General features: G+C 40.0%; 1 protein-coding gene across 4 annotated transcripts in view; it reads right to left on the bottom strand.

The window, feature by feature from the left end:
• Nucleotides 1-476: 476 nt before the first annotated feature.
• SFXN1 (sideroflexin 1) overlaps nucleotides 477-17702 on the bottom strand; it is a 32329-nt gene continuing 15103 nt past the window's right edge. For 3 of the 4 annotated variants that reach the window (XM_063120628.1, XM_063120630.1, XM_063120629.1), the window contains exons 4-11: nucleotides 17446-17544; nucleotides 14621-14696; nucleotides 13451-13536; nucleotides 12256-12383; nucleotides 11039-11088; nucleotides 5546-5595; nucleotides 4250-4297; nucleotides 477-2416 (exon numbers count right to left, since the gene is read on the bottom strand). In XM_063120628.1, the coding sequence (XP_062976698.1) occupies nucleotides 2320-2416; nucleotides 4250-4297; nucleotides 5546-5595; nucleotides 11039-11088; nucleotides 12256-12383; nucleotides 13451-13536; nucleotides 14621-14696; nucleotides 17446-17544 (634 nt within the window). In that variant the 3' untranslated portion in view covers nucleotides 477-2319. Of the gene's footprint in view, nucleotides 2417-4249; nucleotides 4298-5545; nucleotides 5596-8499; nucleotides 8618-11038; nucleotides 11089-12255; nucleotides 12384-13450; nucleotides 13537-14620; nucleotides 14697-17445; nucleotides 17545-17702 lie in introns of those variants that run through there. The other variant, XR_010025205.1, reaches the window with a different exon arrangement.

The following is a 17702-nucleotide window of genomic DNA, read 5'->3' as shown; positions in this document are numbered from 1 at the left end:
CATTTCACTCTGCTATTATAATCATGAAAAACTTTGGACTTCTATATTGTGTCTAACACATCTGTACATTAGCTATGCTATAAGGTTACTACCGCACTGGTAGGACGACACTCACTGATTGCGTATATTTTATTTGGAACATGTACTAATGTTCAAGGTTTATGCTGGATAACCACTTCATTGAGTACATAGCTAGATCTATTCATACCAGTGCAATGGGTTTCCTACATCTGTATAATGGGAAATAATAGCACACTGTGATATTACATTTGGGAAATTGTACATTAAATGGCAAGCACCAATGGTGCACATGTGTCAAATGCTCTGAAATTAGAGTGGAATGTTCATAGAAATAATTTCCTGATGAGCTGTGCAGAATGAACCAGCATGATTCATTGGACAAAGTATTGCAACTTGGGTTCAAATCGTAAATCAGCCACAGACTGATCAGGTGGCTGCTTTTTTTTTTTAAAAAAAAAGTAAATAACTGTTTCATGGCCTGGTTTCCTACATCTGTATGATGGGAAATAATAGCACCTTACTTCACAGGACGACAAAGGATATTAAGGTATCTTAGATCAGCCTTCTTCAGCCTCCAGGTGTTTTGGACAACTCCTAGCTTTCTTGACCATTGGCCATGCTGGTTGGGGCAGAGGCCCCAATAAATAAAGAAGCAATTGATTAAAAGTGCTAGGGACACATGTTTTGCCTGTGCTTCTTAGGGAATGAAACATCAATGTTTTAAAAAGCTATGATATAGCATCTCATTTGACAGGCAACCAAATAGGACACTCTTACAATAGCATTTAGCAGCATGATGTTTTCGTGCAATTGGATTTAAACAACTGTCTAAAGAATGTCATATGACATTTGATGTTTGTGAGATATGAGAAAATAAGGCCAGAATATAGACTAATATGTTTCCATTTCAGGGAAAACATGACAGGCAACACAACTGAAACTTATTAATGAAATGCATAAACTCACGACCTTCAATTTTCACAGAATTTGGCCACTACAATTAGGTAGGGATGTATGAAAAGTTTATTTTAGTTCACTATTGATCAGGATTTACCCAGTTCGCAACTTCTGGACCAAACATGGACTTAGACGCAACCTGCAGTCAAAGTTCATACATTTCTGTGCTTGCAATGTGATTCACAGACCCCCAAAATTGTGTTTGACAGCATGTGTACATTTGAAAAATGCACACAAATACACTTTCATCAATGGGAGAAGAATGCATACATTTTAAAAATGTGCATAACTGATGTGTACATTTCGAAGAATATGCACATACGCAGTCCGATACAGACCAGAGTCAGATCAACCTTCCAGATGCAATTGGGAGAACTTCAGTGAGCTTGAATTTTGCTGATTCTCACACCCCTACAATTAGGCAAAACAAATAAGGTTTGACAGACACTAGATAAAGCCCTGTAGGGTCCCTGCCCATAGCTGTGCCCAAGCACAGTGACTGAGGGCCAATGCAAATGTTGAAGAGGGCTACATTTTCCTGCACTTGCAGAGTTAGCATGGTGTGCTAGCTTTACACATACCAGGAAATGTTAAGATGGGGAAACACTCAAACACACAATCCCTCAGGTGCAGCATACATGGCGAGGTAGTATAATCCTGTACTTTGCTCAACATTTGGATAGGCTTATAGGTCAATTTACAACGTTAGTTACTGGAATAGTTCCCAATGATCACTTTGCCAGTTGGTAAATTTGTCCTATTTGGGGGGACTTTGCACAGAAGGCAGCTTAATCCGGGATAGCTGATCTATGATTATAAATTTCAGACAACTTTCATGGGATATTCATTACATAAGTGAGATAAGGCAACAAATGAACCCAGTATCACAAAGTCACACTTTGGGCCTTTCAGGGGAGTATTCCAATGGAGAATTATCATCTGCAGTGTAGAAACAAATATAATAGTAAAGATGAATTTGTCTCTCTTGCAGGGGAAAAATTAAGACAGGCAGCAAATCAAAGCATTGTGTGATTTCCTTGTGGCTGTGACATTTTTCAAAAGAATTTAATATTTATCTTCTTGAAGGTGAATGTAAACTGTTTTGAATATTTGTAGCTGAAAAATCTGAAGCCTACAGAGTGGGTGGTGCAGTTAATGACACTGACAGTGGTTTGAACCCATAATTATGAATGTTCTCTTGTGTTACCTAAATAACTTCTGTGCTCAAAATTGTGTAAAATTGAAAGAACTCATCCAGACTGAATTGACTTCACCAAAGTTTTCTCAATCAAAAATAAGTTCACCTAATTGTCACTGAGGGATATTTTGTCTTCTACAAATTTATAATCCTTTGTTAAAATACACACGCTCCAATTCAGGGTTGATCTCTTGGATCTTGGCTTGTAATTCTGGCTCCAGACGTGTTACAGACATGGAACTGAGCAGAAGAAAAATAGTAAAGACATCACATATAACGCATGATCAAGTTTCATATGTACATGTGGTGAAGCTTTATGGCTTTTTTAAAAAACAAGTTTGTATAATTAAGGCAAGTTTGCTCGTGTACCAGCAGGACTGAAGACTAGTGCAATGGGGAGCCATTTCAGGTTAAAAAAGCAACTTAAAATGGGAAGAAATTTATTTATATTTATTATTGCATTTATATCTCGCCTTTTTTCCTCCAAGGAACCCAAGGCGGTGTACATAATCCTCCTCCTCCTCTCCATTTTATCCTCACAACAACAACCCTGTGAGGTGGATTGGGTTGAGAGTGTGTGACTGGCCCAAAGTCACCCAGTGGGTTTCCATGGCTGAGTGGAAACTACTAGAACCCAGATCTCCCAACTCCCAGTCCAACACTTTAGCCACTACACCACACCTGCTCTCATGCTCATTTCTGGAATGGAACAGGTGAGCGGAGCTTGCAGAAGGAACTTCTGCTGGTGTATTTTAATCTGGAAAGAGGCATTTCACTTATTTCCAAGTTTGCTTTTTGAACTTCTAGCTTTCTGTTGCATGAACGATGGTTCCCTGCTTGTGCAACAGACTGAGCAGGAGCCCAGTGACAGTACTGGATACTGCCCCATGTTATTATTATTATTATTATTTATTTATATAGCACCATCAATGTACATGGTGCTTTACAGAGTAAAACAGTAAATAGCAAGACTCTGCCGCATAGGCTTACAATGTGATTGAATACCATATATGTTTTATTCTAGGGGGACTCTATTTTGCATTCTAAATTCTTTATAACCGGGATGGAGACCCTTAGACCTGTAGGCCCTGCCAGGGTTCCTAATCTGGCTCTCTGGAGTTCTCCAGATGGCCACGCCCTCTTTCCCTGGACACTAGTTGGCTGGTGGTTTTCTGGCTTTTGTACAGTTCCCCCTGCCCTATTCTGAAAGGTTGAAATGCCTCTCCTAAGGCTTAGTTACTGGCTAAAGATGTTGGTGGTTTTGGCCCTGCCCCTTTTGCCTCTTGCTCCGCCCACCACTGGAATGCTGCCCCTGAGAGCTTTTCCAAAATGAATTTGGCCCTCAGCCTGAAAGTAGTTCAACACCTCTGCTTTATAGCATGCCTTTGTATTTTCTTGTATTCCAAGTAGTCTGCTCAATATTATGAGTGACAAATGAGTCACCAAAGAGGTTTTTCAAGTACTATTTGATATATTTAATGTGTCAGCCAGGAAAAAGCACTTTATATGAACCATTAAGCTTTCACTTGTAAATTAAAAGTGAGCTAACAGATCATGCATCACCAACAGTTCTTTAAAAGGTATTGTTAACATTTTAATTGTATTCACTCTTAATAATAAAAATCAGTTTAGCACATGTAAAAGCAAAGTGTGGTTAACATCAGAAACAGTGCCATGGAACTACATGTCAGAAGTACAGAACATCCACCAAGGTGTGATGTATGTTGATCCATTTCAGCGTACCCTGGAACTGCTTTTGCTATTTCAGCTTATTTTCCAAGCTAACAGTATGTTTAAACAGTGACAATGTACTTTCAGAGAAGAAGCAGGAAACTTATGATTCCATTAAATAGCCTTGATTATTCCATGAATGTTTTATATTTATTCATGCCAGGAGATAGGAGTCACACTTTGTTTATGTTGCTCCTTTTGCAGTTTCATGGAGAAGGAAACTCCAATGTAGCCATTTTGTGATAGCACCACAAGACTCTTTCAAACTTCCAAATGTGCCCATCAACCCCAAAAGGTGGGGACCCCTGCCATACACACAATAATATAAGAATCAAGCAGTACCTTTTCTGTGGAAATAACGCACAGCACAGGGGTGTTGCGAATACCAAACTGGAAAAGACAAACATGAAGTTAATTTATTTGGGGCCATTGTTCTCAAAGTGTGAGCTGGGCCTTTTTAAGTAAAGTGGGGATCATTTTAAGTGAGCTATTTAAGCCTGGTGGCTGTAGCGTCCAACCCTTGTACCACCTAATCAGTACAATACAAATGCTGTAACCATAGAATGATAGACTTGGAAGGGACCTCAATGATCACCTACTTTAATCCTCTGTCAGTGCAGTAACTCTACTACTACAGCACCCCCCGAGAATTCTAAAAACCCTTGAACTAATTGCTAGTGTTGAATGGTGGGTGAGGGGTTAGTGAGGCCATTCTCTATTTTTCACAAGATCTTTGGATTCTTTATGTCAGTGTGGGCAACTGGTGGCCCTCTAGATGTTTTGGGCTATAACTTCCATCAGTCCTAGCCAGCATAACTAATGATGAGTTGTAGGCCAAAACAATTGGACGGCCACAAGTAGCCCACTCCTGCTCTGTGGTAACAACTTCCAGAGGGGTAGACATGTTAGTCTGTCACAAACAAAAATCAAACATATTGTCTAGTGGCACCGTAAAGACTATGGGTGCAATCCTGTGTATGTTTAGACTAAAACAATTCCTACAACTCCCCAGCCAGCATGGCTGGACGGGGAATGCTGGGAGTTCTAGGAATATTTTTTCTGTCTAAATGTGCATAGGATTGGATCCTAACATATTTATTGTAGCAAAAACATTCATAGACTAGCGTCCACTTCATTCCATGCATGAACTATTTCTTTACAGTTTCTTTTTTTTCCCCCTTCGTCTGATCATTTCCCTCTATTTTCATCCTCACAACAACCCTGTAAGTTAGGTTAAGCTAAAGGATAGTAAGCGGTACAAGGTCATCCAGTGAGCTTTGTGGCCGAGTGGGGATTTGAACCTCCCACACCACGCTGGCTCTGCTGTGGGTCTATACAGTGTTGTTCCTTCAGTTGAGTTTGATCCGTTTGTCCCCATCTAAGCCAAGGTCAACTATATAGGTGAACTGCCTTATGCCAGCAGCTCAAGATTTGCTTTTGCTTTGGTTTGCTTTGCTCCCAATCGCTGGCACAGTAAAAGCTTATCCCGTCACTTTCTCTGGATTATTTGCCTTAGTTTTAGAGACGCTTGGACTGCCTCGCTATGACAAAGTTTATGGTTAAAAATTGACATTTGTCACACAAGCGAACTTTTGTAAAGCAAATACAAACAACTCATCTTTGGAATTTTTTACTCACCAGAAGCCAACTAAACCCACTTGAATGGGGGCACTCATCCATGGGAACCTCTGTGTTAAAAAAGAAAGGAAGTTAAATGGTGAAATGAAACATATAAATGACTCAATTTCTTGGGTACAAAACGTTTGAAAAGCACATGGACACTGAAAGAGTATAAACAGTAGAGGCCTGCCTTATGACTTTGGATGCTACAAACATTTCTAACTTGAGAGTCAGCTGAAACAGCCCCCATTGTTTGTTGATTTGCCTATGTGTTCTTAGTGATAGGATGAGTCTCTAATACCCCAGTTAATGCCCCAGTTCACATGTCACAACAACCCAGTGTGTCTCTCGCTTGCACCAGGAGCAATTGGGCAGCATGCACCAGCACACTGCCACATTCACAACAATAAAAAAGGGTTGTTATGACATGCGAACCAGGATGATAATATCAGGCAAGGTTACTCTATTTTTAATATCAGGCAAGGTTACTCTATTTTCCTGGGCTTAGAACAATACGTCTGTAAAATTCCATTGAAAGCACTAAAAGAAAAATGTCTGCGGTATAAAAGATTCAAAAAAGCTATTGCTATTATTTTAGTCATGGGATAGGTACAAAGAAAAGTAAGTACCAGAGGTGTCTTTATAGATCCACGGTAAAAATGCATACAAGTCATGAAGTATTGGGAAATCATCACTGAGACAATCCAAATTATGCTAGAATTTCCTGTATCATGTGACACTGTGGTGCATTTATTAAATAATGAAGGGACCCATGGTACAAGGTGCATTTTGAACTTGCAAAAAATTGGGACATTTGGCACAAGAGCCACTTAAAGAGAAATGCAGAAGAAATATTTTGATTGCATTCTGGTGCAATTTCTCTTTAAGTAGATGTCATTCAATTCCCTTCCTCCAGCAAAACTACTTTTTAAACTTCAGGAAAACTCGGACTAACAAACATTTCTTAATTTTTGTCATAAGCAATTTAAAAGAATAGCTATTCATCTTGGCATTTTTTTAAAATCTAAAAAATGATGCATTGTTTCACCTTGTACAAATCGTATTCACCACGCATTATCACATCAAGGAAGCTTGCAAAATTAATCTAATATTAAAGGGATATTAAACGATGCTGTTGAAAGGAAATGCTAATAAAACCAAACCATGGTCAACTTTATCTATACTATATTTTCTTGGTTACTACAAACAAGTAAACATCTTCCAAACACATGAAACATATAGTACCATATACAAAATGAAGCTCAATAATAAAATAGTTAATTAGTTAGAATTATAGTAGATATGTGCAATTATGGTTTTCCAGTAAAATCATTCCATATACTGCTATTATTGTTGGGAGCAAAATGGAGTGTTAAATACACATAAGGTAAGAATGGAAATAAGCAACAAGCATGGAACTACAGATTTTGTGCTTAAGAGGTCAGAGACAAGACAAGGAGGCAGGAAGAAAAGATTACCGACGTTATTTCCCAGAAATCTCTGGAGAGGAAAGAGAGCAAATATTTTCCCTCTGTTCTAGAGTGATCTAAAAGGCCAGAAATGGCTCCATAAGAAAAATCTCAGTTATCTGTCAATGTAGACAAGCAAAGAAAAACAAAACAAAAAAACATAGTAACACGAGAGAACTGCTTTATATAAGAAAAGAACATTATAAAAAATATTATCCTTATTACTAGAAAGAATAATCCTGATGAACCTGATGTACTCAATGTTGAGAGGCAATCACATGTAGATTATGTATCAATAGAGACAATGAAGTATGGGGACAGTAAGCCTATACTTGGGGCAACAAGACAGTGAAAAGGTTTTTTTTTTTTTACTAGAATAAGGATTATAGCAGAGAGGGCATAAATTCCAAACACTGAAGTACTCAAAGACTTCTGTAACGTTAGAGAATACAAACTGGGCCTTTCAAGTCAGGGATGATGTGGCATAGGGCACAATGAGAAATACTGATGGAAGTCAGATACACACTGTGTTTACAATGCAATCCTATGCATATTTATGCAAAACGCACTGTATTCAATGGGGCTTGCTCCTATGCAAGTGTGTACAGGATTCCAGCTTTAGAATGGTAATATACTGAACTATTCTTCAGTTCATGGATTACACACATAGAGGGATCTTTAAAAAGACTTGTGCTTTACCTCTGTAGTTACACTAGTGTGATCGCTAAAGCATCATCTGCATCATTGGAAGCCAAAGTCCTGAGAGAGCTGCCAATGAATCCAGTAATCAGGAACAATTTCTTGTCTTAAAAATCATGGACACTGCTGTCTCTGGGTTTTGGAAAGTCCTTGGGCAAGACTGTGATTACATTTAAAAGTCATGTAGTAGAGAAATGCTAGAAGGCCAGCCACCTTGAGTACTATAGGCAAAGGAAAATGATATTTCTGTGGTGGGATTCAAAGGAATGAAAACTTGATTCATGCTCATCAATCCCTTCTTAGCCTTCATCACCTAAAACTTATTTTATTTTTTGTTATATTTATATTCTGCCTTTTCCCCTCTTGCAAGAAATCCAAGGTGACATACATTGTCCTCCTCTTCCTGTTTTTTATCCTCACAACAATCCTGCAAGGTAGTTCAGGCTGAGAGTCAGTGAGTGGCCCAAAGTCACTCATTGAGCTTCATGGCTGAAAGTAGACTAGAACCCCAGTCTTCCAAGTCCCAGGCTAACACGTTAACCACTACACCACACTGCCTCAAAAAGGGTATTCTTCGGTTAAGTGAACAAGTATTGTTATCTGTGATGGTGGAAAAATACTAAACAATGTTGGTATGCATTAATAAAGCAGATTGGAGATGGTGTCACAGTGTTGGAAGTGATGAGCTTCAAGAAGACATGCACAAGCTGCTTGTTAAAAAAAAAGTGCAGTTCATTGCTCAATGGATTAAGAGCTAATCAATACCAAGTCTTATAATTAACTAACTGTAGAGCAATGATTCACCTGAACTCAGTCCATGAGGCAGAGAGGGGGCAGGGAGGAGCAGGAAAACCTAAACAGAGTCATGATGGTGTCAAAGAACACTGAGCAGTCACTGAAGGGTGCTTTCAGGTGTGCTGATCTGCAAAATTTACAACATCTTCACATTGATTAAACAGCATAATAATCAATGGAGACTTTTCTTGACATATGGAACTTGCCTTTTATTATTTCTTGCAACAAATATCACTACAACGAGAGAGAGAGGCTCACCATAACTGTGTCAGTCAAATGCAAACAGTGTTTACTCCAAATTGTATGGTAGGTTTAAGCAAACATGCCTGCTCATTTTAGTTCCATATAACTTCTTTCAAGTACACTTCAGATCAATCTAAGGGAGTTGGTTCCAAACTCTTACTAAGTAAGCCATGAAACTCAGTAGGTAGTTTTAGAAAAGTTATCATCTCTCAATTTAGGAAGTGAGAATAATAATGGCCTATATCCCAAAATGAATTTATATGCAGGTGATGCAATGCACATGATGTAGCATTCCAAAAGCAAACCCATCACAAGTAGCGAATCCAGTTTATATTTTTTTATAGATTTACACATTTAAATCTATAGAAATGTATAAACTGGATGTGCTACCTGTGGTCATTTGTTTTATTTTTGCATCATAAAATAGATATTTAACAACCTATGCCTAGGGAAAGGCTTACATTATATACCATTTAACCATATATCATCTTGAACAAAACATTTCCAAAGCTTACATTGTAGAAGAATCTTGCTTCGTGCCAAAAATCTTTACACAATTTAAACCAGGACGAGTAGTTGTTCCAGTGTAAAAACCTGTTAACCATATCTATTGAGCAATTCAATTGAATATTTTTGCTCCCACAGTAGCTTTTTAAAAGTCTCCATTGGTGCCAGTGGAGGCTTTTTAAAAACTTGATTGGTGGTGATGGGGCATTTTTTGGAGAGATGTTGGTGAGAGAGGGGTGGGCTAACCCTCCCCAAGAGCTGCAACCCCACTCAAAAAATCACCAATGAAAGCTTTTTAAAGGCTTGATTGCCACATGGAGGGTATTTTCCGTGTGTGTGTGTGTGTGTGTGTGTGTGTGTTTTATGTGTGAGAATGCGCATGTGTATGAAATCGTATGGGGTAACTCTGCCAATGCTAGTTTTAAACCAACTAACTTTTTTTTTGGGTGGGGGTGGGGAGCAAGTCTGACCTACTGCTCCTGAAGCGTTTCCTGAAAGAGAGAGTGTGTTCCTAGGCTGAAAAGGTTCCACACCTCTGAAAAGCATAGTACCGGAAACTGTCTTCATAGCAAGCACCCTTTGCATTTTTACAGGTAACGGAATGCAAGGGTAAAAACAACAGTTCTTATGGAACATTCTGCAAATGTTAAGTACTTCCTAAGTCTTTTCACTGGATTTTTCTCTTGCTCTAGGACAGTTTAAGAGTTTACAATCATACTGAAGATCAATGCAGGAGGTTTGATGATGAAAGGGACACATGGATTTTGTTAAACGAGTTCTGTCTGTGTTTGGCAGATTGTCAGCCATCTTTTGTTCCATTGTCTGCTCATTGATGGAATCAGTTTTTTGTATTTTAGGGCTGTACAAGAATTTCACTCCTTTTGTAAATGTGCACTTGTGCAAATCTCCCCCAAAAGTTACAATTAAAAATAGTCCAGAAGTCCATGGAATCCAGCCAACTCAGAAAAAGCTGATCCGCTGTGGAATCTGCAGGGTGGATTCATCGAAATCCAAACTCATTTGAATCCATTGTGGATTTTGTCTGACATCCCTAGATGATGACTACTCATGAAATTGCACTGTAGGTTGACCATAGTGTGCGGTGCTGGTGATACTCCTGCCATTTAGTCTGCTAGGAAGTGGAGAATGAAAGTTGGTGCATGTGAAACAGAGGGTCTACACTTCAATAACCGCTCCATGTGGCAACTTCAGGCCACTCATGACAGCACACCATGCATTTCAGGCAGATTTTCCCGAGCCACCACACACCTCTCACCCCATCCCAAACAATGATGTTTGCAGCAGTATGGAGGAAGTACTATGTGGCAAGGTGATGCCTGCATAGCGGCAGTTGCCACAAGAATCAATTTAAACTTAAGAGCAGCTTCCACATGGCAGGTGGTTCATGTGCATCAACCGCCCAGAGAGCTTCAGCTATTGTGCGGTATAAAAATGTAATAAATAAACAAACAAACAAATTAATAAATATCAACCTGGAATTAAGTGCCTGCAAGACAAGTCTTACATCTGATGGGAAAAAATCCTAAGTTATAGCATAAGTACTATAATCAATAGATAGCCCGTTACTACTATTCATGAAAACAACCTTGTAGGTCTAATATGCATGATGGAAGACTAAAGCTTTCAGATTCGCCAAGTTGTACAGAACTTTTTGTTTGTGAACACAACAGGAGACAAATTATGGACTTTACTCTGTGCACATCTGAGGCCGCTTCACCAAAATGGATGTATCGACTGTATTAACAACATGAATATATCCTTATGACCTTAGGCTTACCTTTAAAAATGCCTTCTTCTCCAAAGAATTCATTATGAACGGGGGAATGGCTAAAATGAGAACAAACAAAAGCCACGTGCTTAATTATATTGATATATTTTGTTGTGTTGCCTTGGAAAAAACAGTTATATTTTGAAAGGCAGCTTAAATAAAGAAAAAAAGAATACTTCACAATTATTTGCAGATAGTAGCATGTAAGAGCAGCCAGGAACCTTTTGCCACAATAACTTACTGGTAGCATTAGAATCCATATATGAAAGGAATGAATACAGACAAAAGAGGTTATATAGAGATGACAGGGGTGTGGACGTGAAGTGTAAGTGGTATGATTTCACAGGAGGATCTTATATTATTTAAATCTTTGAAATAATTAAAAAAAAGATTTTTAAGACTATTAGACTACCAGCTAGCACAGGTTTCCCCAACGTGATGCCCTAAAGATATTTTGGACTTCAACGCTCACCAATCCCAGTTAGCATGTCCAACAGCCAGGAATTTACCAGTGCATTGGATAATAATAATAATAATAATAATAATAATAATAATAATAATAATAATAGCAGCAGCAGCAGCTACAGTCTTTCTCTATTGCAGTCCACCCTCACCTTGTGCCCTTCATAAGTGCTGAACTGCAACTCCCATCATCCCCAGTCAGCATAGCCATTGGCATATTGAAGTTGTACTCCCAACACATCTGGCTTCTCAGTGAAAGAGGCTAGCAAGGAGCTCCATCAGACAAGCGTTTTATTGCATGCTCATTACTGGGCACTCATGGATTTTCACAGGTCCCTCTCACGATGTCATTTACTTCCCACATGCCTCCTGCCCCTTCTAGACTTCTTTGTGGCCCAGAAAAAACACCCCAGTAAGTCTGACTTATTTTTAAAGATGGAAGTTGCCACTATCTCCTGCTGTGTGCAGGAGAAGCAGCGGGATCAAAACCGTCCACTGAATGGGCCACGTGCATGTTGTTTACTTCCTCATTCAAAAGAGGAAGTAAAGAGGGACAAACACGCAGGTAGAGAAGCGACAGTAAGCAAACACAATTTTCCCCATGTGATGATGCTCAAGAAAATCAAAGACACTGTGGCAGGCCATCCACCAGCTGTTCTGCAACATATCCAAGCAGAGCAAAGAACTGCAGCTTTTGAAGTTCTAGGCAGAGCCTGGCTGATCACTACTGTTCAAGCACGATGCTTAACTGAAGTTGAACTAACCCATGCCTGGAGCAGCCATAAGGATCCTTGAGATAACCACCTGCACGATGGCCTGTTGAGCAGCTTTGGCCGATTCACCCAATCGGTTTCCATTTTCGTCTGTAATGGGAATACCATACTTTAGTTCCCTGTTGAGTTTTTAAAGAAAGAAAGAAAAGGGGGGGAAAAGCTGAACAATTGCTGGTTTTTATTCTTAAAGGAACATATCAGCTAAAATTTATCATGTCTCTCTTTTCGAAAAACTATGTTCAAGCCCTACTTTGTTTTATATTACATGTATAGTCTTGTCCTTTGGGCAGGCTGGTGCATGTCTGGATTAGTCTTTTGTACAGGGAACTGGGGAATGGCTAATTATGCCCATGGACATCTCTGCACTCTCAGCTGCAGAAAAGTTGTGGGTAGGTGGTGGGCAGAAAAAATGTTTTAGAACCCTAACCCATTCCAAAAATTTAGAAAAGGCTGAATGAAAAACCCAGAGCAGCTGCGAGTCTCTTACAAGAGGTGAGGCTAAACATTCAAAATGGATGAGCTTCCCAGAGTTTCCCTTTGCTGAAAGAAAACCAGAAGAACTCAGCTAATTTTTCTGAGCCATTATCTCATTCTCATAGGTTTCACTGATGGGGGCAGAAAAAAGACACTTGAGTGGTCAAATATGATCTCCCTCCCTCTCTCTCTCTCTCTCTCTCTGTAGGCATTTGCCCACCACTTTTGTATTGGCCCACATAGAGTCTCCCCAATAAGATAAGGGGAGGTTAAAACTGGAGAGTTGGTAAGAAACCCCCTTTCTTATTTTGCCTCCTCACCTCCCATGCAAGCTAATGGAGCTGCTCAGTTCTGTTAGCTCACATGTGGTGGTGGTGGTGGTGGTATGGACTTTGAAAGGGTGAAATCAGAGGTCGGCGGAGGGAGCCCCCTGGCCAGCAGAGGACAGCAAAGCTTCTCCATTAGCTGTCAGAACTGGGTGGGACATCTGGAGGGGGCGAAGCCTTCCACAGCTCAAGTTTTAAACTGAACTGGAGAAGAATTCAGAGCCTTTTCAAGCTTGCCCCTGCTTTGATGCGGGCTTTAATGAGCCCCTATATTTCTTTTCGAAGCCTGGTTCAGGAGAACTTTGCCAGCAACTCCACTAAGTATACAAGGTGCTACCATTGCAAAGAAGCAATATAATTGAGTCACATGATAGATGTTATCTTACCTTTGCCTCATTAATGGGATATTAATGCAGTTAGCAGCAGCTACAGCAGCAAAAGGAACAAAACGTCCTATAAGAGGTGAAACATGCTGTGAAAAAGGAGAGGACAGTTACCTGAAGATGGACAAGCCCTGTATTTTTCTTTCCCTAGACTCTTGCATTAAGCTTAGAGGGGTGACACTAAAAGGCCTCGTCTTTACTAATTTAGGAGACGCTGATCTGAAGAACATGCACCAAAACATCAGAAAATGTGCATTGGTGCAGCACAAGTCTCTTGATAACATTGGTAAAGATGGCACCTTTTTAAAAAACGAGGGAAGCTTCTCTATTGCAACTTACATTGCCATAAGAATATCTTAGAACAGAAAACCTGTGTTATCATTCAGCCAAGTAGGCAGTTTCAGTTTTGATCAGACACTATTTAGGGAGGATACGTGGTCATTTTAAAAGAGTCTCTCTCTCTCTCTCTTCCAAGAATTGTTACAGTTACTCTTTGAAAGCTTTTAGAAGCATGGCCATGTTAGTGTGTTGCAGCACAGACAACAATAGCACAAGTTTTTTCAGGCAAGATCCTACTTTATCAGATGCATGAAGAAGACAGTGAAGATATTATACATGTGCAGTGCTCTGTGGAGGGAAATTTGGAAGGGGATTTCAAGGAAACTAACTTGAGATCCAAGCGTCAATAACAATGGATGTCCCTGGACATCAGTCGCTCGGAGAAATGTTTTCCCTAGAAACTGAGTTTATATTTTTCCTGAATATCTCCCTGGGCTCACATGATTTCATACTCCTCCATGCAAAAAGTCCCTGCACACAGAAAATGTGCATGTTGGGGAGAAGGCTAAACTAGAACCCTTCTGTGTGCAGATAATATACATAGTGAAGATATATACACAAGCCACTACTGAATTGAAGTAAACAAGATTTCAGTCACAAGTCTCAATTATCCCATAGGCATATAGATTAAGCAGGGTCTTGATTGTTCAAGGTCATGTCATAATAAATGTGTTAGTCTTTAATGTACAAGACACTTTGTTAATGATTACATACCAATTATTAACTAAAAGTTTTCACAACAATCTCTCTCTCTCTCTCTCTCTCTCTCTCTCTCTCTCTCTCTCTCTCTCTCTCTCTCTCTCTCTTAAAACAAGGAGGAAAGCCTGGAAATACCTTTGTCAATGCATTAAGTCCTAGAGCAGTTGCAACAGCACCTGTGGTGGCAGAAACATAGGCTGTTCCCAGCTGGCTAAAACAAAAATAAGAATGTTTGCATGTGCACAGTAACCATGTGTATTAAATTTTTCACATGTTCAAATTCTGTAAACTCAATTGCCATAACCCTGAAATGCATTTTTGTGTCTGAAAGACAAAATGTCACCAGAAGATAAAGCTAGGACCACCGGTAGAAGTAGAAAATTCCCTTTTCCCCATTCATGATCCTGGCTTTCCTTCCCTGCAGCATGAGGAACTGACACAGCAGTGGTCCTCTGATGAAGTTTCCCTTGACATAATTCAGTGTAAGCACTGTGCTTACATGGAGGGCTGAGATCCCATAGCTCAGTGGTAGAGCAAACGGCTTTGTATGCACAAGGTCCCAGTTCCCTGGCGTCTCTGCTTTAAATTACCTCACTTGGAGAGCCGCTGCCTGTCATAGCACAGCACAGTAGATTAAATGGATGAATTCAGCTTTCCCCAACCTGAAGTCCTCCAGATGTGTTGGAATGCAACTTCTATCATCCCCGAGCCAGCATAGGTTGGGATAGACTGGAAAAGCTGGGCTAATGGTCTGACAGTATAAAGCTGCTTCGTATATCCAACTGCTCGCCATACTTGAAAGTAAGACAGGTTTTAAGCTTCTCTCCCCTATGACTCTGACTCCAGCATGCATGGCAGGATTGGGCTTGGCTTGTTTTCCTAAGTAATTTAGGACTGCTTGCTCTGCCAGCACTGTTATATGGTGAACCAGCTGTTTTTACTAGGTGAGTTCATGTATCAGAGCTCAGGATGGTGCTCGTGCATGAACAGACTGGTCTGGTGGGGAGGGGGGGAGGAACTGAACTAAAATGCCTTTTGGTCCATTTCAGGAAGGGGACAAAGTATGTAACTATTCAAGTCTGCCCCATAAGACATTACTTTGGGGGCTGGACCCTTCACAGAATTCTAACCACTTAGTTCTGCCCACCTTCATTAAAAAAGCTTTTCAGTTTACAGTCATGATGTCTAGAGCAATGTTATGAAGGTGCAATCCAATGCATGTTTAGCCAGAAAGAAGTCCTAGAAGTTCATACTGGCTGGTGCCATCTTCACCAGAGGCAGCAAGATCATGTAAGAATAGCCTGGGAAATATATTATATTATATTATTCATTACATTTATATCCTGCATTCCCATCAAGGAGCTTGAGGTTCCCAGGCACTCTGCCATCCAGGCACTGACCAGACCCAGCAAGACTGCATCATCATGTGTTTTCAGGCTGTGATGCTGGTCTGGCACTGCTTTTACCAACAGCAGCTGGAAAAAAATGAAGAAGCTGCAAAGATTTCCCAGCATGCAGTCAAAACAAGCCCCCTGCCTCTGAGTATGTAACGTTAGCAGAGCCAAGCACCTATGGATAGCTCTACTATAACCAGCTGTATACTATTGGCCATTCTGCTGCTACATTTCAAGATACTGGAGAGAGCACCATCTCCTTCACCAACCTGCCCGATCGCTGAGGTCATCAGAGGACATGCTCCTGGTGGTTCCACATGGACCTATGGCCCAACTGGAGCTCACCAGGAGAAGAGCCTTTAGTGTGGTGGCACCCTTTTCTTTTGAATTTCGAGCCCCTGGAGGTCAGGCAGGCATCAACATTGTGCTGCTTCCGCGCCTCCTGAAAACAGCTCTTTTCCTGGAAGCATTTGTCAACTGAGAGCCACGATTTTTATGGGTATTCTGTTTTAAAATGAACATTTTTAATATGCTCTTTTAATCTTTTTACTGTTTTATTTCTTATGTTCACCATTCCAGAATTTATTTTAGATATGGAGTGGTATGTAAATATTGTAAAGAAATAAAATAATCAGCTTTTAACTTCTACTCTGCCACATTTAGGCAACATCCTTTTGTCTTCCACCTCAATATTTTGCAGGTCCTTATCTAGATTATTAATCCACATGACATAGAAGTCCCCACACAGCCCCAGGCACACCACATACTAGGTAGGTCAACCACTCCTGCCAGTTTGAAGTGCTCCACAAGAGACGACTAGAATGCATTAATGGCCTAATTAGTCATTAAACTATGCAAATATGATCTTGTGGGATTATCAACATGCAAAGAAACAGTTTTTAGTACCAGATGGAAGGAATGTGGCAGTCATGCATCTAGTAGGATCTCATATATTACTGAGAAAATGTACATGAAGGGCTTTGAATACTGGAAATGCACTATATGCATGTTACATATTATGGTTATTAAATTAGCATCTCTTCTATTTCTCCATTATATTTTACCTTGCGCTTACATGTTGTCACGTCAAGCCATTCTATGAAAGACCACATTGCAAATTTAATAAAATCCTAACTAGGCAATCTGGGATCCATTACCATTATAGCTGCTGAAAGCCATTCAGGAGAAGCAGAGACCTCTGTTGCCTGGGGCATGCATTCCCCGGCAGAGGGCGGGACTGTTTCAGATCTCTGCAATGATTTAGCCCCTGCTCAAAAACAAAACCTTCAGGCTTGTTCCACAGCCAACTACCACCCTTCAACCCAATCTTCCATTTCTGGGGAAAGTATTTTAGCGCATGGCCACTCCATCGGTTCAGTGAATGGACCTGGCTTTTATCAAGACTACACTGCCTCTATGATATAACACATAGCCATTTTTAGCTGCAAAATATTTCAGCTATTTTCTATGGGAACTCACATCTACGTGCTAATCGGATCTAAACTAGATTGCAGGTCTTATTCAAGGTATTTGAATTGTCTATCTGAGGTAGATGGATTACTTTACCCGACAGTAATTGGTGCATCTCCACTCCTGTTCGTATAGTTTACAATCGCATTGAATGACTGGTTAATCCATTGCCAGAAAACCACAGCTGGAGTAGTTCTTAAAACAAGAAGTACAATTAATTGTCTTTAAAATTGTGAGAGAAAGACAATCAAATGCTGTTAATCAATCTTCATCCTCCCCACAAACAAATTATTTTGTATTGAATCAGCCAACTGGAATGTTTTAATCTTTTGAAACATAGAGATTCAGGCACC

Source organism: Elgaria multicarinata, chromosome 3 (genome assembly GCF_023053635.1).
Source record: "Elgaria multicarinata webbii isolate HBS135686 ecotype San Diego chromosome 3, rElgMul1.1.pri, whole genome shotgun sequence".
In the NCBI taxonomy this organism is placed as follows: Eukaryota; Metazoa; Chordata; class Lepidosauria; order Squamata; family Anguidae; genus Elgaria; species Elgaria multicarinata.
This window is presented reverse-complemented; position numbering and strand designations above follow the sequence as displayed.